Below are 27829 nucleotides of genomic sequence, written 5' to 3' on the forward strand. Positions count from 1 at the left end.
GTTTGGGGTCTTGGAGGGTGGCGGGGAGCGTGGAGCAGGACATTGCGCCCTTGCGCCCTGCACAGGTTGCACAGAACCAGCGAGTCTTGGGCCTTGGAGGGCAGCGGGAAGCGCGCGGAGCCCGAGCTGCAGGGCGCCGGCGGGAGACGCAGGGCCGGGGTTACTGGGCCTTGGAGGGCGCGGGGTGAGTGCAGGGCCTGGCGCACACGGCCCCGGAGCGCAGCGCAGCCTTCCAGCGAGGCCGCGGCCCCGAAGCCCCGTGCGGGTGCGGGTGAGGGTGCGGGGCTCAGCGCGCCCTGGGTCCCCGCCCTCGAAGCCCGGCCCCGTGCTGGGCTGTGGAGCACAGGCAGGGCGGGAAGGCCTCGGGGCCGCGCCACGTCCCCCGAGCGGCCGCTGCAGGCCGGGGGCTTTTGTGTCCGCGGAGGCCGCGTCTCCCCCGCGCGCGGGCGGAGCGCAGCGCAGCGCGGCCCAAGGCGCGTGTCTTCTCCCGGCCGGGCGCGGGCGCCGCCCCCAGGCCGCGGCCCTGAGCCCGGCGGAGCCGGGCTGAGCCCCGCGAGCGCACAGAGCCCCGAGGCCTCGGCTGCCTCCTAAACTTTTCAAAGTCGGCCCGCGGCCCGGCCGGCCTGGGCTCTGAGCTCGGCCGGGAGGACTCCAGGGACCAGGAGGAGGACCCGGAGGACCAGTAGGAGGACCCGGAGGAGGAGGGGCCGCCGCATCAAAGACACCGGCTTCCCGCGGCCCGGGGGCGAGCCATGCGCGGCGGTCGGTAATGTCAGCGGAACAGGACAAGGAGCCCATCGCGCTGAAGAGAGTTAGAGGTAACCGAGCCGGGTTGGGAGGACTGGGGAATCGCGGGCCCATGGGGAAGCTACCCGAGCGGTCCGGGCCTAAGTGCGCGGCCCCGGGCGCCCAGGGTCCTCACTTTGTGTGCAGACGTGCGCCGCTCAGCATCCCTTCCTACCCGGCTCCTCTCCTGCTTCCCACCACACAGCACAATAGACACTTCGGGGCGAAAAAGAGACACCCGCGAACAATACCCACCCCCCCAGAAAACTAAGTTGCACTGCCAGAGAGTTGAGGCGCTTTGAGGAAGGAATCACCTCCCTCTAAAAGGCAAACACATATTCACTATATTTTTCCTTTAGTTTAGGGAGAGGAACTAGATACATTCAGAAGGCGTTTTCTTTATTAACCAATAAGGTTAAGAATCAAATCATACAAAATCAGCTTTCTGCATCATTGGTTTTCTTCCTTGCAAACTAGTGAGGAATGTGAATGCCTTACTGTCTCAGAAAAATCAGAGAGAAGGATGTACTGAACAAAAGGTACTACATGCAAGTTTAAGACACACACACACACACACATACACACTACCAAATACCATCTGGGAATATGGGGATACCTGCCAGCTCTTATTTCCAGCTCTGGATGGGTTTCTAAGCCTGGGAGTCCCAAAGTTTGTTCGTTGTGCAAATATTTGTTGAACATGTACTATGTACTAGGTACCGTTCTTGGCACGGGTTAAAACAGTGAATAAAGAACGTAGATGTTCTTCACACAGGAATGCACCACTCAGTAAGCAGTATACATGGTTAAGTACTGTGCAAAATTCTAAAGTAGGGAATGGGGATAGAAACGACCGATGGGGAAGGGAGGCCACCGGAGTGTATAGAAGGTGATGAAAGGCTCACCTGGAAGATGGGCTGAAAAGGAAGAGGACACAATCCCTGTCATACCTGGGGCGGGGGCGGTCAGGATGGGGAGAGGCACTCCAAGCAAAGGGAACCAGAGATGCGTGGCAAGGAAACTAAGGTAATTGTGATGAGGTGAGCCGGGACAGCCAGATGTGATTGATGGGCTGAGGGCAGGTGAGTGGGTATTGAGAGTCATTAAGACTTTGCCCTTTGCCAGGTGTGGTGGGCAAGCCTTTAGTTCCAACACAGCAGAGGCAGAGGCAGGTGGATGTGTGTGAGTTTGAGACTAGCACGATCTATACTAACTAGTGAGTTCCAGTCCAGCCAAGGCTTCATACTGAGACCCTGTCGAAAAAGAAAAAGAAAAAGAAAAGGAAGGAAGGAAGGCAGACCCACAGATTTTGTCTTTTACTCTGAGATGGGAACTGGACAGTTTTTCAGAAAAGCAGTATTGGGTTTCTAAGGGGTTTGTCTGGGTGTTGTGTAGAAAATAAGACTGAGGGGAAGGGCAGGGAGGCTACTCATAATCTTTCCACCCCCAACCCCCCCCCCCCAAGAAGGATAAGGTGCCTCAAATTGGCAAATTTCCGTTTGACTCACATGACTACGGAACTGCCATGATGTTTCAGTTCAGTGTGACTTCAGAATGCACATGACTGAACTGCCTCATGACACCAATGCAGTGGCATCCCGAGGATGTTCTCTCAAATGTTTAGGTAGAAGTCCCATTTTCTAGAGCTTGAGGGATGGTTCAGTTCAGTGGGTAAAGCACCTGCCCAACAAAGGTGAAGATCTGAATCCAGGTTCCCAGCACCCAGGGAGATGCCAGGTGGTGGGTGTGGTGGCTCTCCTGTCACTCCAGAGCAAGCTAGACTCTGACTCAGTGAGCTTGAGTTTCAGGTGAGAGACCTTGCTGGAATACATAAGTTGGAAAGCAATGAAGAACCCACCTCTGGCCTCCACATGCACATAAACAGGAAGCAAAGGAGAAATGGACTTTTCAGTTATTGAAGCAAAAGTTGTAACTTAGAGCAGAACATCACATTTCAAGACTTGATGTCCAACAACCTTTCATTTGGTGAATTTTTGTTGTGGTGTTGTTTTGTTTGTTTGTTTAGAGACAGAGTCTTACTATGTAGCCTTGTCTATCCTGGAACTGACTATGTAGACCAGGCTAGCCTGGAACTCACAGAGCTCTGCCTGCCTTTGCAGGGAGTGCTAGAATTAAAGCCGTGTACCACAATATTCTGACTGGTGAAATACGCAGTGCTGTGTTGTTTGTGATTATGACTTGCCGAAGCCATTAAGGAATAGACCCTTCTGAGACGCACTTGTCCCCTGAGATTTTTTACAATAGAAGTCTGCCTATTATTATAAATTGCTTCGGGGTTAACAGAAAAGAAACAGCTCTCGGGTTTGTATCTTTGATCTTAGCTGTCTGTCCTAACCAAATGTAATGTTAATTAAAGTGCATTAGTATTTGATAGTGTGGCCAAGAACATGGATAATCCTTCATATTGCTGTGTTTGAAGCCATGTCAGCAGTAAGGAGTTGGCTCAATTTTCAGCTCCAGAATATTCTAAGAGTTAAATCCAAAAACACAGGAAAACCCACAGCCAATATTTTTATATCATTGAGAGTATCTTTATAATAACTCATTTCCAAACTGATTTTTGCAGACTAATTTTTTGGATTGGTTCGTAATCCATAAAAGTTTCAGGTTATTTTCATTTGTTTTACTTTGGTTTGCATTTGTTTGTTTGTTTGTTTGTTTGTTTTGCCTTTGAGACAGGGTTTTTCTGTATAGTCCTGGCTGTCCTGGAACTCATCCTGCAGACCTCAAACTCAGAGATTGGTCTGCCTCTGCCTTCCAAGTGCTGGGCTTAAAGGTGTGCACCACCAATGCCTGGATGTTTTGTTTTGTTTTTTAAATAGGCTCATGTTATGTGTTCCAGTTGGTTCAAATTCCAGGCAGACCCCTGCCTCAGTCTTCTGAGACAGAAATTGCAGGCATGCACGGACAAGCATGCCCTGCTTCTATCTGAGCTTTTCTGAGCACAATACTGTTGAAATTAGCTGCCCTGGATTTTTTTTTTTTGTAAATTATATAAAAATTTTTTAGACTCTTTGCAAGATGTAGCTTTTGTAGGGTATAAACTCTTGAGCCAAGCTTCTTGGGGTGTTCTTACCCACTTGTTCTTCCTGGTAGACCTTTGAGTGGTTTTGTGTTTGTTTCATGTGTATTAAAAAAAATTCATTAAAATTCTGACTTAGGATAAGATTTACATATGTATGTGTGTATGTCATACACACATATATTTCAATTAGAGTGAATTTTAAAAGGAGTTTTATTTTATTTCAAATTGTGTATATGTGAAGGGGAGGTGCCTGTGCATGTGAGTACCAGTAATCTTAAAACTAGGAGGGCGTATGATACCCTGGAGATGAAGTTACAGTTGTGAGCAACTTGATATGGGAAAAGATTCTCATCTTCTACAGGAGCAGTATGTGCTCTAAACCACAGAGTCATCTCTCCAGAACCTTAAATAAATTGTTAAGAGAGTTTCAGCACTCAGGAGGCAGAGATAGATAGGTCTCTGAGTTTGAGGTCAGTGTGGTCTTCATAGTGAGTTCCAGGGCAGCCAGGGCTATGCAGAGAAACCTTGTTGTTTGTTTGTTTGTTTTAAAAAAAGGAAGGAAGGTAATACAGGGGCTGGAAAGGTGGCTCAGTACTCAGTAGTTCAAAATACTTACTGCTCTTGCAGAGGACCCAAGTTCACTTCCCAGCACCCATGTTGGATGGCTTAACAAGGGCCTCAAACTCCAGCTCCAGGGGATCCAATGGCTCTGGTTTCCAAGGGCCACCTGCTGCAATCTCTCTCTCTCTCTATCTCTCTCTCTCTCTGTCTCTCTCTCTGTCTCTCTGTCTCTCTCAGCAAATATTTTTAAAAAAGTAAGTAAGATGGCTCAGCAGGTGAGTGTTTGTTATGTAAGCCAGGTGACCTGAGTTGTGTTCACAGAACCCCTAAATAGAAGAAAACTGATTTTAAAAACTTACCCTTTGACCGACACGCCTATGCTATGGACCATCTACTCCTCCACACACAATGAATGAATGAATGAATGAATGAATGAGAAACTACAATAGGTAGAACTCAGGTTTGATAAAAATGAGATGCCATTGACTGAGGACTTTTCTGTAGCATGCTCTATAGATCAAAAACATCATCCCTTAATCCCAGCACTTGGGATGTAGAGGCAGGTGGATTTCTGTGAGTTCCAGGCCAGCCTGGTCTTCAGAGTGAGTTTCAGGACAGTTCAGAACTCCACAGTGAGACCTTGTCTTGGAAAAAAATACAAAAAGGCATCATAATATGTTGTTATTAAAATACAGATCCCGTGGGGCTTGGAAGATGAGTTAGTAGTGAGAGCACAGGCTGCTCTTCTGGAGGACCCAGGTTCAACTCTCAGTGCCCACTGTCAGCCCAAACCATCTGTAAGTCCAGTTCCAGGGGCTCCAGTGCTCTCCTTCGCCTCCCTCAGCACCGGATACATGCATATGGCACAAAGACAAATATGTAGGCAAACAATCATGCCTAAAATAAAACTAAATGAATCTTTTAAAAATACTTTGGGAGGGACTAGGGATGTAGTTCAGTTGGGTAGAATGTTTGCCTAGAATGAGGAAAGCCCTGGATTTGAACCCAGCTTCAGATAGACTGCATGAGGGGGCACATGCTTTTAACCCCAGCACTTGGAAGACAGAGGCAGGTTGCTCTTTGTCTAAGTAGCGAGTTTCTGAACAGCCAGGGATATTAATGGAGAGACCTGTCTCAAAAAAAAAAAAAAAAAAAAAAAAACAAACAAAGACAGTGGGGGGGGGGCGGTGTTTCAAGGTCACCCATGATTATATAGTGAGTTAAAGGCCAGTCTGCCTTAGATGAGACCCTGTCTCTACAAAAAGAAGAACATCAAAAAAGAATTACCATGGAGGCTTAATTTTGAGGGGAAATCCCAAAAGAATAGAGGAAGAGAAACAAAATGAGAAATGAAGAAGGAATTGTGAATATTGATGCTTTTACCAGAGTTAGCAGTAACATGAGGGACAGGGTGACATTCAGAGAAATAACAAAGAAATCCTATAATGTACTAACAGGAGACATCACCAATAGGCAATATCTAGTAAAAGCCCAGTGGGACGGAGGTACGGTTAGGATTGAGGTTGGAAAAATACGGCAGAAGAGCTAGAAGAACAGGGGAGGGAAAGGTGCCCATGTTTAACATTGGACTGTGTATGGCTCAGTTCATCATCAGGAATCTGTATCTGGCTCTAAGTCTGTTGACTCATCCCCCCACCCCCAGGGCTTTCCAGTGTATGCAGAGAATATACCTGACACGGGTTGTAACTGAAGCCAATCTCTTATGTCAGAAATAGAGACCTGGAAGTCGTAGGTAAACAGGTGAATCCTAATTAGTATCTTGGGATCACACAAGCTTACCCGAGAGAATGAAGAGCTTTGAGGTCACAAGCGTTGAAAATGCTAACATTTGGGAGACAGATGGAGAAGACTGAAGCAGAGTGAGAGAGCTGTCAGTAGGAATGCTGGGAAGATGTCACACACAAAAAAAGAGGAGTGCACTTATGAGGGACACACAGATGAATCTCGGTGTCTTAAAGAACATTTATTCTTTCTTAAAAGAATAAACTTGGTGGCACATGCCTTTAATCCCAGCACTTGGGAGGCAGAGGCAGGTGTATCTTTTGAGTTCAAGGCCAGCCTGGTCTACAGAGTGAGTTCCAGGATAGCCAGGACTACACAGGGAAACCCTGTCTCAAAAGATGTGTTCATTATTATGTGCAAGCATGTATATCTGTGTGAAATTATGTGCACTACATGTGTGCAAGAGGCCTCAGAGGCAGGAAGGCTTTGGATTCCCTCGAACTGGGGTTACAAGCAGTTTCGAGTCAGCACATGGATGCCAAGAACTGAAATCAGGTTCTCCAAAAGAACAGCCAGGGCTCTTACCTGCTGAGCTCCCTGTATGGTTCTGTTGTTGTTGTTGTTGTTGTTTTTGTAGGTAGAGTCTTTTTGCTTGTATTTTTGAGACAGTATTACTCTGTGTATCCCTGGCTGTTCTGGAACTTAGCTCTGTAGACCAGGCTGGCCTCAAATTCACAGGGATCTATTTGGCTTTGCTTCCCAAGTGCTAAAATTAAAGGTGTGTGCTACCACCACCTGTCTAGTAGAGTCTTATTATATTAACACTGGCTGGCCTAGAATGTACTCTTTAGATCAGGCTGGCTTTGAACTCACAGAGAACTGCCTACCTCTGCCTCCTGAGTGCTGATATTAAAATCATGCCATACCATCACCCAGCTGATAGAGTATTATTATGTAACACTGGCTGGTCTGGAATGCTGTTTAGATAAGGCTAAGGCTGGCCTTGAACTCACAGAGATCTACCACCCTTCTGCCTCTGAAGTGCTGGGATTCAAGGTCTTTGCCCAGATGGGACATTTTAAAATAATAATAATAATAATAATAATAATAATAATAATAATAATAATAATAATAAAGATTTATTTCTGTGTCTGTCTCTGTCTCCCTCACTCTCTTCATTCTCCTTACCCACTATCCGTGTGTGTGTGTGTGTGTGTGTGTGTGTGTGTGTGTGTGATACCTTCTCTCTTATAACTGTTCTATGCAGGAGCCTAAATGTCCAGAAGGGAGCATTGTCTATCTTGGGTTACTAGGGTTATTAGCATTTATAATACCCATGTAGACACTGGTCTCAGACTCCTGTGCTCTGACAGAAGTCAGTGCTTTAACTGTGGAGCCCTCTCTCCAGCTGTCTGCATTCTGTCTTTAACATGTTGAAGTTATGTGTTTTACCTCTTGGTTGTATGACAGAAATATCTGACAGAACACCTTATGGGATGAAGGTTTGTTTTGGCTCACGGTTTCAGGTTCCGTATTGGGGAAAGGACAGTAATGGGCACACCTGTTGGAGGCATGGTCATATGACTACAGACAGAAGCAGAGAAAGCAAGTCCAGAATCAAGAATAAGTAGACTCTTAAAAGGCCAACCTCTAGCGATCTACTTGTACCAGTAAACTCATTCCCTTAAGGCTCCTCTGCCGGGCGTAGTGGCACAAACCTGTAACCAACCATCTGAAGGCTGAGGCAGGAGAATCTTGAGTCCCATGCTAGAGTCAGCTACATGTTTGTCTCAAAACAAAACCCATGGGTCCCTGTGGGAGATGTTTGTATTCAAACAGTATCAGTGTCAATCTGACATACAGGGTACTTTTTTCCAGTAGCTGAAATGTGTCCCCTGTTTGCACACAATATGGTCACGGTCTCCTTACTTGAACCTGCTCCTTTCCTAACCCTTCCCAAACTGATTCTTCAGATGATGTTTCTCTTTGGTTCTTGCAAAGTCCTGGGTTCCCCTTTTGCACATATTTATCCATCTGTACAGCTTCTTACAGTGTCAACTGCCATAACTGAGTACCAGTGCTTTGCCAGGTGACTCAAATGGATGACCCTATTTCTCTCAGTCACCCTGGCCATTAGTTGTTATCTCAGTAGGGCTTACGTTTATGGCATTGATGCTGAGATGGAGAGATGGCTCAATGGTTAAGAAGACAGCATCGGATCCCTTGGATTACAAATGGTTGTGAGCCATCATAGGGTTGCTATAAATTGAACCTGGATCCTCAGCAAGAACAAGTGCTCTAAACCATTTAACCATCTCTCCAAGATGAGTTTTCACTGTGTAGGCCCAACTATCTTTGAACTTACTATATAGACCAAGCTGGCCTCAAATGCACAGATATCTGCCTGCACGTTCTCCCCTCCCCCACCCCCCACCCCCAGATCACCACCACCACCAGCAGCAACACAGTACATAAATAAATAAACAATTTGGTTTTGTTTTTTTGAGACAGGATTTCTCTGCATCTGTTCTGAAACTTGCTCTGTAGACTAAGCTGGTCTCTGCCTCTAGAGTGCTGGGATTAAAGGCATATGCCACCACTGCCTGGCTATTTTTATTTTTTTTAAGATATGTTTTTATTTTATATGTATGTATATCATTCATATATATTGCCTACATGTATGTATGTGCCTGGTGCTGAGGTCAAAAGCGTGTGCCACCACACACAGCTTATAAATAAATAAATAAATGTAATGAATTTTTTTAAAAAGACAAGCAAAAGTAGGAGGAGATATAAAATCATATCTTCAATTTCCAAAACAGAGAGTGAATGCATCTAAAAATGAAAAAAATCCTGGGAACATAGCCCAGAGTAGAATATTTGTTTAGCATGTGTAAGGCCCGGAATTCAATCCCAGCACCATTTAAATAAAGAAGTAAAAAGTAAAGACAAAATATAACTTTCCCAACTTAATGATCTTTTTTTATAGTGTTCACATTTTTTTGAAGGTGGACTTTTTTTTTTACATTTTTAATTATTTAATGTATGAGTGTTCTGCTGCATATATGCCTGCAGGCCAGAAGACGGCACCAGATCCCCTTATAGATGGTTGTGACCCACCACATGGTTGCTGGGAATTGAACTCAGGACCTCTGGAAGAGCATCTAGTGCTCCTAACCACTGAGCCATCTCTCCAGACTGAAGGTGCACTTATTAATTTATTTTTATTTCATGTACATTTGTGTTTTTCCTGAATATATGTATGTGTGAGGGTGTCAAACCCCCTGGAATTGGAGTTGCAGACAGCTGTGAGCTGCTGTGTGGTTGCTGGGAATCGAACCCAGGTCCTCTGGAAGAGCAGCCAGTGCTCTTAACTACTGAATTCTCCAGCCCTAAGGTAATGTTTTTTTCAAAGTGTTTTTTCTTAATCCCTAAAGCAGTGGTTCTCACGGGTTGGAGGAGTTGTCTAAGACCATTGGAAAACACAGATAATTACATTACAACTTACAGCAGTAGCAACATTACAGTTATAGTAGTTAATGTATCAACAAAAATAATATATAGTTAAAGTAGCAACAAAAATAATGTTATGGTTGGGTCACCACAGCATGAGGCACTGTATTAACAAGTCACAGCATTAGGAAGATTGAGAACCACTGCCTTACAGGATTTAAAAAAAAAAAAAAAAAACCTCTCTTGAACTGGAATGTGACTCAGTTAACAACAGTGTTTACTTAGCGTGCAGGAAGCCTGGACTCTATTTTCAGCATTGCATAATTTCAGAGTCATGACATGCGCCTGCAATCCCAGCAGTAGAGAGGTAAAGATGGGATGATCAAAAGTTCAAGGTCATCCTTATCTACATGGTGACTTAAAGGCCAACCTGGGCTACACAAGCCCCTATCTCAAAAAGAAAGGAAAGGAAAAAAAATAAAACAAAAAGCAAAAAAGAAAATCTCCCTTAATGAAGAAAACACTACGGTTTGCTTTCTTTGAGTTCTATGAAATGCCAGTGAATTTCAAACTTTAATGCTGTTTCTTCAAAAATATTGTCTTGTGAGGCTGGAGAGGTGGCTGTAGTTAAAAGCATTGGCTGCTCTTTAGAGGATCAGGTTGGATTCTCAGCACCCACAGAAGAGTTCCCAGCTGTCTGGGACTTCAGTTCCAGAGGATCTGAATGCCCTCCTCTGGCCTCTGTGCACACTGCAGGCATTGTGGTACACAGCATGTGAGCAAAAAACCAAAACAACAACAACAGCAAACCCTGTGTACAATTTAAAGTTTAAAAAATTAAAGATTAAAAGAATAGTGTCTTGGGGCTGGAGAGATGGCTCAGAGGTTAAGAGCACTGACTGCTCACTCTTCCAGAGGTCCTGAGTTCAATTCCCAGCAACCACATGGTGGCTCACAACCATCTGTAATGGGATCCAATGCCCTCTTCTGGTGCTGTCTGACAGCTACAGTGTACTCATATAAATAAAATTAATAAATCTTTAAAAAAATAGTGTCTTGATTTTATGAAAGTATCACTGTGTGTACATCTGTATACACAGAAGGAAAATAGATCGATCGACAGCAAGCTGGGTGTCTGAGGTGAATTAAACCTCATGGTTGTGTCTGGCTGGTGGGACTTGAGATGCTTTTCAGTCAATGTTTGATTTGGAGACAGAAACCACATGAGGTTTTAACAGTCATTAACAGATGGCAGATGTAGGTGGCCACAGTAGGGTATTAGGATTTTCATGGAGGTGGCAGCTATTGGAGACAGCCTCCATCTCTGAATCTTTCAGACAAACCAAGGAAGGCTGGGGTTACTAAATACTTGAACTCCAAGAGAGAAACATGTGGGATATAACCCAGACTCCTGAGAAAATGATGCTACATGGGGTGGCACTCCTCCCTTGACTTGGAGGAGAGGAGAAGTCTGAGGATCAAACCTGGGTGTAAGGCACATGAGGGCAAATGCTCTACTCCAGCCCAGCCCTCCAAGATTTTAAAAAATTATTTCCTGGGACAGGGGCTATTTACTGTGTTTTATTGTTGTAAGCGTCAGATCTCTCAGGGGAGGGGTTTTCCCAGTGGAAGTAAGTGTTGCTGCTCTGAGGGGAAAGGTATCCTGGCAGTTGGGAGCCAAATCACATTGCACACCAAACCTCACATAAGAGATTTAATGAGAAAGACACAGAGGGTGGCTGCCCCTGCTCAGGTGAGAAGCAGCAAAGAATTGAACTGGAGGCAGGTTTTCTTTCAAGCAGACTTTTCCAGATTTCCAGGGTAGTGATTGGTAGGATTTCAAGTCCTGATCTTGGGGTGAGCCCAAGGATTGGTGAATTTTTGAGCTCAGGGATTGGTGGGTTTTCAAACCCGGCAGTGAGCGCTGACATTTTACCCTACATTCTCCCTTTTGTTGTTGTTGTTTATTAGTAACAAACAATCAGGGGTAGAACAGCCAATTTAAGCTTATCCCTGACTAGCATACAAGTAAATGAGACCCAGACTGTGGTTATTTTATTTGGCTTTGACATTTGGCAGCGGAGGTAGGATCAAGCAGGGAGCTGGAGCATCAGCTTTCAGCATCTCAGCATCCCCAAGGGTGAATGAATCCTGTCAGGGCTGCCTTCCTGAACTTCCATTCTGCAATATACAAAACCTTACATGCACTGCATAGTTCTATAAAGACATTTGTATGGGATGTGCAGCATACACAGATCAATTAAGGATGATTTTCTGCTCTTTGAGCGGATGAAAGACATCTTTCTTTCTTTAAAAGTTAGTTTGGATTATATCAGATTGTAATATCAATTTTTACTTATAGCATTTAAAAGAATGGTATGGAAAGTCTTGAGGATTTTGCAGTCAATGTGATCTATTGCCATGCAAAGATTTTTTTTTTTATGTCTCTGTCTCAGAGCTGTTCTCACATAGCAGGGTCATCTCATACATTTCCTGTCTTGTTGATCTCACCAGTCTACCTCTTTTCATTTGTAGCTAAGATCTTCAGGTGATCTTCCCTGGTCAAATCTTATTTTCAATAATTTGGATGGAAAATCTAGATTTTCTTTTCCTGTCAGAACAAATGTAGAATCTCATCCCCAACAGACTGTATTTCCTTTCTTCCATTTTGGAATTAGGACTTCTATAGGCTGACCTAATTTAGCAGTTATTTCTAAAATCCAGTGTATCTTAGCAGTTGTGCTATTTGTATCACTGACTTTTAAAAAATTTAAAGTCAACAAAGCACATTTTAAACTATCTTTTGGAGATATCAGTATGAGCATTTCCTCCAAATCCTGTTAGGTCATCTTATAATGGCTTGACCAGATAGTAAGCTATCTCTAGAACAGGCTTTGTGCAATAATGTCCATAAAATTGTTGTATTTTAATGGATTTGTATGTCTGAGCATCATCAGTTCTAATCTGTAAAGGCATCTCCAAGACAGCCATCATCTCTAATAAGTGTGAAATCTCAGAATCACCCCCTCAAAACTCAAGGCAGAAGTCCATTGGAACTCCAAATATATAGCAACTATATGATGTATCAACATGTGTACGTATCTCAGTTCTCCAAACTCTATAAAATGAAACACACAATTCATTGTTTGGCATTTCCTTAAGTTCTGCATAAGCAGAATCTGTATTCTTAGTTCAATATATTGCATCTCTATGGACTTCCATTCTAATTTCTCAAGCCCCTGTGGAACCTTCCTGTCTGGAACTATGGTATTTTTTATGTTATTGTAAGTTCCAGATTGGATTGTTTTGAGATTTAAAGATTTTGATTTAAAGATTCTTTTAACCTCTGCTTTATGGTTTCTAATTTAGTATCTAATTTCTCAGGCTCTTCTTTCTCCAAGTCTGTCGTGTTCTGATTTCTCCCAAAGATGATATGCAAAACTGTAATCATTGAAGAAAATAGCCAGTTGTATGCTGATAAGCAAAGCAATATCGTATTGAATCCAGAAGCATTGTATTATTATGTTCCTCCATCCCAAATATAGAAGACATCTTTCTTTCATAATTTCAAAACCTCTCCCTAAAGACTTTATTTTCTTACATTTAAATTAAATTTTTCTCTCTATTTTTTTATATTTAGCTTCCCTTCTCTTTTATTGTTCTTTAAACTCAACACCTTATTAGTTAGACTCTTGGGACGTTTTAGTTTGTATCTTGTGCTGTGTTAGCCCCACTCCAGCTAGTTCAACTGGTTGAGCATGAGATTATTAATCTCAGGGTCATAAGTTTGTGCCCCACGTTGGGCACCAAAATGTACAACTGATTTAAGCTTATCTCCAACTAGCTTACAAATGAATGAGACTCAGACTATAGTTATTTTATTTGGCTTTGACAATTATTTGGGGTCACCCCTAATCTACTTTTCTTGCTGATGACCTGGCTACCTCCCCTGCAGTGTACCCCAGATACTTGCTGTTTCTCCTGGCCATGTGCTCATGGTTTCTCTCCCCTCATGGGGGGTTTCCCCTCTCTCTGTCTCTGGTTCTTTCTCCTCTCTCCTCCAACCAGGTCACTAAAAACCCACCTGCCTCTAATCCCTCCAGTAATTGGCTGTAGCCAATTTTATTTAACCAATAGTTTAAAATCAAGGAACAAGGTTTACACAACAAAAAGCTTGTAAACATGAGAATTCACTGAGAGGCATAGACCTTTGGGTCTAGAATTTAGCATTACAATATGTAGTAACAGACCAAACCTCAACAATCAGGGGTCAGGAAAGGGGATCAGGTTATCCTTAGACTACTTCATGCTGATTGGGGGCACCTAGGTTCTTAGAGCAAACTTGACCTTCAGTGTCAGGGTATTATCTGAGGTCATAGGCCTCTGGTCCTATATTTAGGGGCTGATAATTCTGTAATAGCAACTAGTTAAAAATCTGGTTAGAAATCTTTCCGATCTGTTGATGAAGAAATCAAGACAAGCAGATTATGAGACAGGGTACAATTAGTAGAATTAGGAAAGGAAGGAAAAGGGAGGATTAAGAAAGGCAGTGTCCAATTCCATATTGGACTGTCAGTGATCCACTGTTCAGATGCACTGAGCCATTCCTCATGTTTTTTTGGAGATCTGTCTGGAGTTGTCAGATCTTATCTTTTTCTATACCCAGCTGATTGACATAAAAATCAACATTCTTCTCTGAGGAACAGGCAAAGACCACCCTTCTCCACTGTTAGTAAATCTAATCCTTGCCAATTTGTAGTGCTACAGCAACTAGTGAGCCTGTTTGACCCTGGAGGGTGAGGATCATCTGAGCCACCTGTAGGAGATCCTGGATGAACTGAGAGAAAAACTGACAGTAGGCAGTTAGGGATGTGGTTAGTCCTGCTGTTCCGGGTTATACCCAGGTCGTCAAGAAGGGGTAAGGCCTGAACCATTCATTTGTCATGTCACACCAGTTTAAACTTTGTGATGGGAGCGGGCAAGGGCTCTTCTCCGGGTACTACCCCCAATTTTGGGAAAAGGAACACCAGGGCACAAATCGTAGACCACAAAGTGGATAGACAGCAGAAAACTTGAGTGCCACAGAGGATGGAGGGGTTGTGAACGTTTGGACATGAGGGCTGAGTGGTGGTGCTCAGGGCCAGGGTATTATCACAGTGTGAGGAATACAGTGTGCTCATAAAGTGTGTCCCTGAGAAATTGAGTCAGTCTGCGATACCCCAGAGAAAGATGGTGGGGAAATAAGGGTAGGAATGGTATTTGGCTGAGAGCAGTTCCTGAGCGGTAAGGTATGATGAGGGGTAAGTATGATAGTCTGCTGGGTGATGGTGATTGTTAGTTTGACTTGTTCAGGAGGGACATGCATCCAGCACTTTCCAAAGTGGCCAGCAGAGTGTTATTCAGTGGCTGATCTGCAATTAGGATGGTCCACATTTGTTCCATGGCATGTGCAAGACCGTTATGAGTAACCTCGTTAAATTTCTGGCTACTTTTTACAGTAATTGTCCTTTTGGCTATAGAGAAAACAGGTGTGGGGTAAGCCCTAGTGAAGGAGCAGTGGATAAGGAAAGTATGGGGAACTGAGTTAGCCTTTGACAGCCGGCTACAGAGAGAGTTCCTGACACTGTTAGGATGGATGGGCTGTTGGTTACAGATAGAGCCTCCTGGATGTTAAACATCCGTATGTCAGAGCTACACTGGATAGGTGTAGATAGGAAAAAACGGGGGGGGGGGAGAGAGCAAGTTTAGATATAAAAAATTTATTTTAGAATAAAGGGGGAAAACTTGTTCAGAGGCAGAGTTGCCACAATTAAAAATTGAGCATGCCAGGCTGGAGAGATGGCTCAGTGGTTAAGAGCACCGACTGCTCTTCCAGAGGTCCTGAGTTCAATTCCCAGCAACCACATGGTGGCTCATACCCATCTGTAATGGGATCTGATGCCCTCTTCTAATGTGTCTGAAGATAGCAACAGTGTACTCATATAAAATAAATAAATCTTAAAAGAAAATTGAGCATGCCAATTTTGGCCACTGAACTGTAATGAGGCCACACCGTTTATAGAGTGAGGCTTTAATAAGATCTGTGTCTATGGAAGGACAGAGGAAAGGTTAGAAAATGAACTTTGAGTTGAAGGCTAGCCTGGTCTACAGAATTCCAGGGAAGCCAGAGCTACACACACAATCCATTCTTTATTTTCTCCTGAAAAACAAAACAAACACACAAAGAGAAAGTTCTCCTCCGTTGTTTGGTTTAGTTTGAGACAGGCCCTCACTCCGTAGCCCAGGCTGGCTTGAAACCTACCTCAGACTTCAAATTCTGGTATGGCCTGCCTGCAATTTTTTTTTTAAATCATGAAGATTCTAGGTTTGTTAAATGTTTATCTGCATCTGTAACACGATCATGTGGGGGGTTTCCCTCTTTATACTAAAATAGTTTATTTCGCTGCTTGATTTTCATCTGTTGAGTGAAGCTTGTATTTCTGGTAGAAACCTGCTGTATCATGATAAGGTCTTTTGGTGTGCTACTGATTTCAGTTAATAGCATTGCACTGCATGGTTTCTGTCAATCTGTCTTTTCTTCCTTCCTTCCTTCCTTCCTTCCTTCCTTCCTTCCTTCCTTCCTTCTTTCCTCCCTCCCTCCCTCCCTCCCTCCCTCCCTCCCTCCCTTCCTTCCTTCCTTTCTTTTGTTTTTTAAGACAGGGTTTCTCGTGTAGCCCTGGCTGTCTTGGAACTCACTCAGTAGACCAAGCTATTGAACTCAGACATCCCCCTGCCTCGGCCTCCCCTCCTCAATGCTGGGTTTAAAGGTGTGTATCACCACCACCTGGCTAGAAGTTTGAGGATTGTAAATTTAAGGGCAGCCTGAGACACTATCTAAAAATAAAAATTAAAAACAAAGTCAGACAGGAAAAAAGAAAGGAAGGAAGGGAAGGGAAGGGAAGGGAAGGGAAGGGAAGGGAAGGGAAGGGAAGGGAAGGGAAGGGAAGGGAAGGGAAGGGAAGGGAAGGGAAGGGAAGGACGCTAACCAAAAAAGCAAACTATGAGGATCATGGAAACATAACTTCAGGAAACAACTTTCACATTCAGGATTTAGTGAACAATGAAAAACGAATTTAGGGTCCCTGGAACCTGGCGGGTTGGAGGGACAATCCTGTAGATGCTGTATGGCTAGACTCCTGTGCTGGACACTTGGTCCCTAGCTGGGAGTACTGTTTTAGGAGATCAGGCCTAAGGGGCTGTGCCTTTGAGAGCTGTATCTGGTCCTCTCTTTCTTAATTGCTTTCTGCATCTTGTTTTCCTTGAGGTGTAGCATTTCCTGCCTTGGTGACCTAGCGACTGGGCCAAGCAGCCGTGAGTGAACCTCTGACACTGAGCTGAACACTCAGCCTCGCCTCTCTCATTATAGCAAGCACTTTCTCACAAGAAAATAATATTTTTTTAGATTTATTTATTATATATACAGTGTTCTGCTTGCGTGTATGCCTGATATAGATGGTTGTGAGCCACCATGTGGTTGGGAGCCACCATGTGGTTGCTGGGAATTGAACTCAGGACCTCTGGAAGAACAATCAGTGCTCTTAACCTCTCAGCCATCTCTCCAGGCCCCTATTAAAAATATCTTAATGTAGACTTGAATGGTGAAAGTTGGGGAAAAAAACAAGACGCTCAGAAAAAAAACTGATGACATGCCCTCGGGGTGGGTAGGCGTGTGCTCCTCGAGAGAGTGCAGTCATCACCTCTGCTTTAGTTACATAAACCATTTTGGTGGCTCTCAAGGTGTGTCTTGAAAGGTTGACTAGAAACCTTTTTTTTTTTTTTTTTTTTTTTTTTTTGTTCATCCCCTTGCCTTTTGCTAATGGAGTTATAGGGATGCCCTGGGTGAAGTTACACTCTGATGAAGGGAAACCAGAGGCTGCGGGAGTAGAGTGACAAAGGGCTTGAGTTCCAAGAGCTACAGGTTCGGTGCTGGGGAGGAAGCCTGCTTTCAGCAGTTACTATGCTAGATTCCTAGGGGAGGGGCCCCACCCAGTTTCCTGTCCCTGTAATTATCCCTGTCTTTGTATCCTGCCTCAATCATATCCCAGTGAGATCTGTGGGAATGTTACTGGGATTTACTGTCTTGTAGGTGGTGACGGTGGACTGGATGGGTTAGGAGGGCCCAGTATACAACTAGGAAGCCCAGATAAGAAAAAACGCAAGGCCAGCACACAGGTAAGTTGACATTTTTTAAAAGTTATTTTTATTTTTAAGGTCTGGTGTTTTGTTGGTGGTGGTTTATTTTTTTGTTTTAAAGCAAGTGTTTATGTGCGTGTGTGTGCAGGTATCCCAGGAGGCCTGAAGGTACAGGCAGTTGTGAGCCACCTGAAATGTGTGCTGGGAACTGGACTCAGGTCCTCTGGAAGAGCATAAGTGCTCTTAACCACTGAGCAGCCCCTGGAGCCCTGATGTTTTCCTTAGTAACAGTTTTCACTTGGGGTGATCAAGAGGATACATGAATGTTTACATTTGGCCATGTGGTTTGCTTCCTGTCTGCTTCATAGCCTAATGGAGAGTTCTGCACTCAATGTGTTGTTTGTTAGTCTAACCTGTGGTTCCATTTAAAGATTTTAAAGTAATTGTTCTGTCAGTATGGCAATCGATATTGTGTAGCTATCAAGAAGTAATTAGAGTGAAAGTCTTTATTGTAACGTGTGGTTATAGTAAATACACAGCCATTTGTCTCTGTTTATATGTGTATGAGCGCCTGCATGTATATCTGTATATCATGTGCATGCAGTGCTCTTGGAGGCCAGAAGAGGGCGTTCAATCGCCCAGAACTGGTTACAGATGGCTGTGAGTGCCTGCAGGTGTTGGGAACTAAACCCCACCTTCTGCCAGAGCAGCAAGTGTTGTTACCAGGAATCATCTCTCCAGCCCTGCCTTATGTTTTTATTTGCTATAAACTGAAGCACTCTTCTGCTGGGAATGAGTGTCAGTTACTCTGATACGAAACTAAATTATATTTTATTTCCATTTTGGTCACTGTTAAATCTGAAGTGTAACCGTTAGATGTGTAGAGATTAGGGCTTTGAGAATGCTTTAATTATGGCTCTCTTGACGGGAAAAAAAAAAAAGCAAGCACTTGGAATTTGTTTACCATTATCTAGTTTTGGGACTGTTTGAGTATAAAAAAAGTTTTTATTTGCACACTTCAGTGTTTTAAGAGACTTTAGCTGCAGGCAAGCACATACGTGAAAGTTGTGGTAGGCCTCCAAAAGTGATTTATTTTCATTTTACATGTATGAGTGATGTTCTGCATGTCTCTGTATACCACATGCATGCCTAGTACCCATGAAGACCAAAAGAAAGCATCAGATCCCCAGGATCTGGAGCTACAGACAGTTGTGAGTCACCACATGGGTGCTGGGCCTGGAACCCGGGCCCTGAGGAGCAGCCAGTGCTCTTCAGTGCTGAGCATGTGTGCTGCCCAGTGACGGGCTTCTTTAGAGAGTTCAGTGAAGTTTGAACTATCGAAGGGTTGAAGTTAGAAAAGTGTGCCTCAGCTCCATTCCTGCATGAGGAAACCATGTTTTATATCGTGGGTCTGTGCCCCTGAGTGCCAGTGCTGGAGGAGGTCTGAAGAAAGTGTCAGATCCCCTGGAGCTGGATTTGTAGATGGTGATGGACCATGTGCTGGCCACCAAACTTGGGTCCTCTGGGAGAGCAGTAAGTGCTCTTGACCACTGAGCTATCTCTGCAGCTCTGTGTATTTTAGTCAAATGTAATTGAATATAAACATCGGGAAGGGCAATTGAAGAAACTAAATTTGCATCGGGACTGCTTATTTTTCCCTTCTTGTTCTCTTTGCAGGGACCTTCCTTTCCTCCGTTGTCTGAGTATGCACCACCGCCAAACCCAAACTCCGACCATCTAGTGGCTGCCAATCCTTTTGATGACAGCTATACCACTATTTCCTATAAACCATTGCCTTCATCCAATCCATATCTTAGCCCTGGGTATCCTGGCTTTGGAGGCTACAGCACGTTCAGAATGCCACCCCACGTCCCTCCAAGAATGTCGTCTCCCTACTGTGGTCCTTACTCACTCAGGAATCAGCCACACCCATTTCCTCAGAATCCTTTGGGCATGGGCTTTAACCGGCCTCATGCTTTTAACTTTGGGCCACACGATAATTCGAATTTTGGAAACCCACCTTATAATAACGTACTGACTCAGGACATTAACATGCCTGGTCAGCATTTTAGACAAGGCTCTGCTGAAAACTTTAGTCAGATTCCCCCGCAGAATGTTGGCCAAGTATCCAACCCTGACCTGGCATCTAATTTTGCCCCTGGAAATAATTCAAATTTTACCTCTCCGTTAGAATCGAATCATTCGTTTATTCCACCCCCAAACGCGTTTGGTCAAGCAAAAGCTCCGCTTCCCAAACAAGACTTTCCTCAAGGGGCAACCAAAACCACGAATCAGAATTCTTCCACTCACCCACCTCACTTAAATATGGAGGATCCAGTCAATCAGAGTAACGCCGAGTTAAAAAATGCCAACAGAAACAACGTTGTCCAAGAGAACAGCCGTTCGGGCAGCGCAGAGGCCACCAACAACCATGCGAATGGGACCCAGAACAAGCCCCGGCAGCCCAGGGGCGCGGCTGATGTGTGCACCACCGACAAAAGCCGGAAGTTCTCCCTGCACCCCAGCCGGCATGGCCATTCATCTTCTGACCCCGTGTACCCGTGTGGGATTTGTACAAATGAAGTGAATGACGATCAGGACGCCATTCTGTGTGAGGCCTCTTGTCAGAAGTGGTTTCATCGCATCTGCACTGGAATGACGGAAACAGCCTATGGGCTCCTGACAGCTGAAGCATCCGCAGTGTGGGGCTGTGACACGTGCATGGCTGACAAGGATGTCCAGCTGATGCGCACTAGAGAGGCCTTTGGTCCACCTGCCGTGAGCGGCGATGCCTAAGCACGGCCGTCAGCTCACGTGGGTTCATTTTTCTGTGTAGAACAGAGATTTGGTGACATAGGATCTTAATGTTTGACATTATTTTTTTAAATGCACACACAAAAATATTACATTTTAGTTCTTACTAGCATAATGCTTCATTTTATTGTTTTTATTTGTTGTCTTAAAATGAGATTAATGTGGGGGTTGCAGTAGAGACATTTATAAATAAATGTTCATTGTTATTTATCATAAACAGAAAAGCCTCTTGAAGCTTCAAAATAATATATGACAAAAATAGGCAGGTTGCAACTTTTAAAAAGTTAGAGTCATTGAAAGATGTATATTTCAGTGCTAAGCTTTGACTGTGTGAACGTACATATTTGGTTCAAGAGTAGACCAATTTAATGTGTTCTCTGAATACACTCTGTGTGGGGATAACATAGGGGAATGTGTATCTTTAATGGATTTTAAATGTTTGGGTTTTTTTTTTCTTTATTGTTAGAATTTGACACCTGATTCTTCCTCTGCTAGAGTCTTTGGAATATGTGAGTTTCATTGTTCACATCTTTCCAGGTAGCATTTGCTAATTAACTGGTGGGTTGTGCCACATGAAGTTGCTAATATCAGCTCACTGATTTTAGTAAAGTTGGCATAACATGTTTCCACTTGTGTTGTTTAGAATTATGCTGGCATTGTGTCCTAATTTTTAAAATTATTCTTGTTTCTGTTAATGTTCTCCATATAATAATGCAGTGTCTTCAGAATTGTGAACACTTTCTTCCACATGCTTCTAAACCTGGACAGCTTGCAAAGACAGGGACAGAAGTGGTGGTGTGGTCTTACAGGGCTCTGCTGCTCTGAGAACTAAGTACTGGTGGTTGGAGGAATGTTCTGGAGATCTGAGTCTGTAAAATGGACCTCAGGGAAGTTCAAACTCCATTTTAAGTAAAGGCTAGTGAAGAGCAAAGGTCAAAGCTTTCTTGGGGCTGTGCTTCAGGCTTCGTGGTTTCTACTGTGTGAGAAGGCATGGCACCCAAGAGGACCTCACCTCCAAAGGGATGCTCTAAGATCCTCCAAAGTGACACAGATACTTTAGGAGAAGATCATAGCCTGTGACTTCAGTAAACAAATGGCGTGTGTGACAGTAGGTAGTAATTTAGACAATGGTGGGGTATTGATGACCATCCGTAATAATGTTTTGACATTCATTATCAGTATGACCATAAAAAGTTCTGAATATGGGACTGGTGGCGAGGCACTACAGGAGCCCCTGCTGCTCTTGCTGAGGACCTGGATTCGGTTTCCAGAAGCCACAGTGGTCAACTTACCCACCCCTATCTCCAGCTCCAGGGAATCTGATGCCCTCTTCTGGCCTTTATAGGCACTGCACACACAAAGTGCACATATATATGATTGTGCGTGCACAGATACACATAAAATAAAAAACATCTTAAAACATAATAAAGAGATTAAAATGTAAAAGCTCTGAACACTATGCTTCTCTTAAAGAGGATAATTACTACAGTAAGCTTGAAGGGAAGGAGACTGGTGACAGCAGCCACATTATCAAGACACTTTGACTTAAGGGCTGGAGAGATGGCTTAGCAGTTAAGGGAAATAGATGATTTTTCTGAAGAATCAGAGTTTGATTCCCAGAACCCATGTGGCAGCTCACAACTATTGGTAACTCCACTTCCAGAAGATCCCATACCATCTTCTGACCTTGTGTGGGACGCAGGCATACATGCAGGCAAAACACCCATACACTTAATAATAAATAAAAAGATTTTTTGACTTAAAAAATCTTTTTGTTAATGAACAGAAAACATACATTGACACGGTAGGCCTGTACCTCTAGTGCGTCACAGGATTCAACACACTGAAGCACAGTTAACTGACAAGCTGTGAGCTTTGTCACCCACCTTCACACCTAGACCATTATTTAATGGAAGGCTAGCTTTTACCATTTGGGCCTGTTTTTTAGGAAACAACATTTTCCAATTAAGAAGTAGTAACTATAGGGTTTGAATAATTTGTTTTCTTTTCTTTTCTTTCTTTCTTTTTTTTTTTTTTAATGATTTATTTCATGTATGTGAGTACACTGTAGCTGTCTTCAGACCCACCAGAAGAGGGCATTGGATCCCATTACAGATGGTTGTGAGCCACCATGTGGTTGCTGGGAATTGAACTCAGGACCTCTGGAAGAGCAGTCAGTGCTCTTAACCACTGAGCCATCTCTCCAGTCCCCAGGTGTGAATAATTTACACAGCTGACAAAATGATGAATTGTGTGAATATTAGACCTCTAATATCCTGTTGGTAGAAAACAGTGTTTCTGTTGTAGATTATTATTGACTTAAACTTAAAAAAAAAATATATATATATATATATATATATATATATATATATATATTGCTTTGGAGTGGGGGAAAATACAGTGCTTTAATTTTGACACAATAGTTTCATACAGTACAAGGTAATACAAGGTTTTCTCCACCCACCCTTGATTGGTTTGAACTGGGTAATCATATAATATATATTATCACAGTTTTAGGGAATGAAATGACAAGAGCTTTGTAATTGACGTCTCTCTGGGTACAAACTTGAGCAGCTGCAGGAAGCCAAGCACACAGTGGGGGCTACCTGCCATGGCTGTTACTTTTGTTAGTGCTAAATTTCTAATGTTTAAAGATCTGGTTATGTTTTTCTTGAAATTCTTTTGCATGCTGACTTTTTAAAGATGTATCTGGTTATTATGTTTATCTGCATGTGGGTCTCCATAGAGGCCAGGAGAGGGCACCAAATCCCCTGCTGGAGTTAACAGGCAGTTGTAAGCAGCCTGTGGTGGGTGTTGGGAAGCAAGCTCTGGTCCTCAGCCAGAGCAGTACACATGTTTAACCTTGAGGCAATCTTTAGCCGTTGAGTTCTGACTTTGGGAGAATTATATATGTCATGCTGTGTGCTCACTCCTAGCACTTGGTTATGACTCGATTACTGAATGGAACAAAATGGCTGGTGCTCTCAGGAGTTAACATTTCATTGTGGTAGTACTGATTTGGTTATTGTTAAAATGGGTTATGCAGTTCGATAAGCCTTTTATTGCTGATGGCTTTAGTGGTTAGCTGTCTTTGTGAAGAAATGACCTTTAGGGGCATATGATTTAATTCACTTTATTTCTAAGGCACTGCTTTAAAAAAAAAATACAGATGAATGTCAAGTACTTTATATTGTCAAACATCATAGCAAGAATCTATAAATATAAGGAAAACCAGCTGATGTACATCTTTAATCAGCAGTCAGGCCCTACAGAGAAACCCTATCTCAAAAAAAAAAAAAAAAAAAAAAAAAAAAAAGGAAAGAAAGAAAAGAAAAGAAAACCACTGGAGGCAGGGCAGAGACAGGAGGATCTCTAGGAGTTTCAGGCCAGCCAGGGATACATATTGAGACCCTAACTTTGCCAAAAGAAAAAAAAGAAAAGGAAAACCCCTTGTTTCTTTTGTGTCAGTCATGAGTCATGGCAAAGCTTCAGTAATCACAGGTGATGATCTTCACAGGTTTGAATAATAATTTCCTTACTAGTTAACACATTTGTCTGTACAAAATACTGCCAAAATTATAAGCTATATAGAGATACATTTGGCGATGAAAAGGATGAATTATGAGTATAGGCAGAAAGCTTGTCTCATTTTACACAAAGGTGCCTGTCACACAGCTTGACATGGCTTTCTTAGGAAATGTGATAAAAAAAAATAAAATTAAAATTAAAAAAAGCTCCCCCTTCAAAGCTTATCATCGGTGAAGCAGTGTGTCTTTGCTGGTTTGACCTCCTTCACTGAAAGGCCTTCTCTCCTACACTCACCTCCTCACTTCTGCATCTTCAAGTTGTGCCGAAGTTGAACCTAGCTCACTGTTTATACCTGGGCTCGATCAACAAAGCCAAATTCCTGATGAAGCTGTAGATCATCAGTCCCTGGGCTGGGATGTGACCCAGCTGTGAAGAGCACTTACTGCTCCAGAGAATCCAGCTTCTGTTCCCAGCACCCACATGGCAACTCATAAGCATGTGTAACTCCAGGCATGGCGGATCTGATACCCTCTTTTGAGAGGACTACATGTGTGTGTGAATTTTGAGCTACCATGTGGGAGCTGGGATTTGAACCTGTATCCTCTAGAAGAGAAATACTCTTCCCCTGAGCCATCTCTCCATCGATGTATGTGAAATTTGAAACACAGAGCATGCACGCACACACGCACACACCCACACACAGACACACACCCATGCACACAGTTATTTTCTGAGAAGTTTCTTTGCTTGTTCAGTAGAGGGTTTCTGGTCCACATGCTTCAGATATTCCAGGATACACAAATACTGAAGAAGCTTAGCTAATCAAAGAAAATCTGTCTTCAAATAGCGTGGTGTTAGATCTGCGATCAGTATCTTCTGGATGGAACAGTGCTGCTCTTGTGGTTCTTGCTGCCCAAATTAGAAGGTTAGATCCAGGAATCCAGGCTTTCCCACACTGGTGTTTTATTCTGTGTAAGTAAGCAGAATATGATGGCAGCCAGTTTTTGAGTTTTGCTTTTTGTTGTTGTTTGAGGTTTTTTTGGTTTGGTTTGGTTTTTGGTTTGTTTGCTTTTCAGACATCCAGTTCTGCCTAGTGATAGGAAAAACTCTTAGTAATATTGGTCACCATACAATCTGATGACTTATCATCATGAAAATATCAAACAACTTCATTTAATAATCTTTTAAACTTATTTTTCTTGAATAAATTAGCATGCCAGCATTTCTCCCACACTCAGCCTGATAGAACATTAAGCAGATACACGAGCAGGTTTTTAAAGGGGGGTTCTAAGTGTATAGAGCTTTGTTTTTGTAATGTAGAGAGGTTTTGTGTGCATGTAAAGTTGTGCTGTTTTATGCTTTCCTAATTTAAAAAGTTGAAAATCAGACCCACAGAAGCTCATTTGTAAATAATCGTTGGGAAGTCAGTATGCGCCTGTGAAGGCTAAAAACTCTCCTAAATGACACATTAGTGCAAGAGAAAGCAGCGGTGGCCTTCCGTGCTCCCGATGTGCTTAGGAATGATGAAGTTCACTGGCATGGGTGGCTCCTACTTGCCCTCTTACATCTGCTGTAGAAGGAAGTTTGTCTTTTCTCCTCCGGGATGCTCCAATTTCCCCCATCTTTCCTCTGATTGGAAGTTGCTTTGTGAGCTGTGAATGTGGCTCTGTTAGTAGCATGCTTGCCTGGCATGTATGAAATTCAGGTTCCATCGCCAGGACCACGGTGGTTGGTACCCACCTGTAATCCTAGCACTTGGCAGATGGAAGCAAGAGGATCAGAAACTCAAGGTTATCCTCAGCTACGTAGCAAGTTTGAGGATAACCTGGGGTACATAAGACTGTCTCAAAAGGGTGGTTGCTGGGAAGAAAGAAAAGAAATGACTTTGTCCTGTGGTATTGGGTGTCTAGATTTTAAGAGAAGAGCATTTTCTGCCGGGATACAAATGAAGATAGTCTCGTGACATTAGATCACTTTTGTCAAAGAGTCTTCGGAATGTTTAACACCTAACATTTCCAACAATACGGTCCCATCCCTGGCTTCACAGCTGCCTGTCTTTGGACTACTTCCTTCAGACTGGACTTTCACAGCTTTCCTGAGCCCCGAGGTTCGCTTCTCATCCCCCAATTCCAGTAACTTTCCCTTGCTCTTTCTCTTCTTGCTCAGGAGAGCAGTGTAAGATCGAATCTGCATTTACCAGTTCTTGGTGGTTCTGTGATAGGAGTTTGGAGGCACTGGAGCCCAGAGGCTAGGAAGAGCCCTCTCGTCTCCCAAATCAGACGATCAAAGAGAGATGGAAGAAGGAGGTTCTCATAAGCCAGAACCTCAACACATTGGACACTTGCCTGTGTGTAATTCAAAACTCAATAAAAACCATGGGTGGGAAATCTGGCCTCTGTCCAATTTTACCAATAACATATTGTGTGCAGTTGTATCAAACAGTTCTCCAAGTACCTGTACCTTTCTTGTTTTGTGGACATGTAGGTGATATTGCTTGTTAGTTAAAATGTTATCTTTTATAAAAAAAAAAAAAGAGTCCTGCTTCTTATCATGATGTATGTGACTTGAACAGTTGTTTCATATTAAAACTATCTCTTCCCCAGGTACTGTTGTCATATGCCTCTTCTGGGGATATCAGTTCAGTACTTTTATGCAAACCCAAGTGTGTTCCACATTGGTGACATGTATTTTGGCAGTAGTTGTCCTTTTGTTATTAGTGTGTGTCTTAAGTCATACATGCACCAGTGCTGTGGTCTGTGGCAAAATTATTGTAATTCAAATTGGAAAATAAAAAGTTTCCAGACTTTGTCCAACCTTTATTCCTATGACAAAGGAAATTACTGTGTAATTCTAATGATTTTGTCTGCTGGTACATTTTAAGATATTCTATAAAGTAATGGAAATATCAGTATTCATGGGTTAGTTGGTAAAGGCTCTGATGTCTTTAAAGATTAAAATTTGGTGTTAGCAGCTCATGGCATTCATAATACACAAATACATCTAAAAGTAGTATAATTAATTAATCTCAGTGTTCAGAACCTGAGCAGGGAGGCTGTGGGGTTGGAGACCACCACCCTGGGTTATTTAGCAAGACTGTCTCAAGAAGAAAAGAGTCCATCTACCAGCAGGTAAGATTTCTGAAGAATTCTCTTAGCTGACATATGCAGATGACTCCTAACTGAAAGCAATATTCACTGTACTATAAGCAAAATAATGACACCAATCTTTATTTTAAAAGACTTACTGAGATAAGACAATTATTAAGATAATAAAATGCCTCTCACTTACTTAGAATTTGTGACCAAGTACAAGGACATGGATATTATTTACTTTGCACTATCTGATGACAGGTTTGGTGTTGAAAGTTATGATCATGCTTTTAAAAATATTTAACCAGGGAAGCACATTTTATTTTTGAGGTATTTATTTAAGAATACTAGTTTAAAAGCATTCTTTGTTGGGATTGGAGGAATGGTTTAGCCCTTGAGAGTACCTGCTGCTTTTCCAGGGAAATCAAGTTCAGTTCCCAGCACCCAACCAGGTGTCTCACAATTCCTGGAACTCTAGTTCAAGAGGATCCAAAAGCCTCTTCTGCCCTCTAAGGACATCTACACACACATACATAGAGAAACACATAAATAAAGAATAAATATTTTTAAAGTCTTTATCATTAAAATTAGTACCCAAAGGTATTATAATCAATAATATTTGATCATTGCAAATTTG

General features: G+C 43.0%; 1 protein-coding gene across 1 annotated transcript; it reads left to right on the forward strand.

Annotated features, from left to right (window-relative positions):
- The first annotated feature begins 525 nt into the window (after positions 1 to 525).
- Pygo1 (pygopus family PHD finger 1) lies at positions 526 to 26922 on the forward strand. The gene is made up of 3 exons (XM_076926299.1): positions 526 to 818; positions 17715 to 17800; positions 19439 to 26922. Exons 1-3 carry the CDS (start codon positions 770 to 772, stop codon positions 20555 to 20557), a joined length of 1254 nt encoding a protein of 417 aa, XP_076782414.1. The 5' UTR covers positions 526 to 769; the 3' UTR covers positions 20558 to 26922.
- Positions 26923 to 27829: the final 907 nt, after the last annotated feature.

This window comes from Arvicanthis niloticus, chromosome 27 (genome assembly GCF_011762505.2).
Source record: "Arvicanthis niloticus isolate mArvNil1 chromosome 27, mArvNil1.pat.X, whole genome shotgun sequence".
Lineage (NCBI taxonomy): Eukaryota > Metazoa > Chordata > Mammalia > Rodentia > Muridae > Arvicanthis > Arvicanthis niloticus.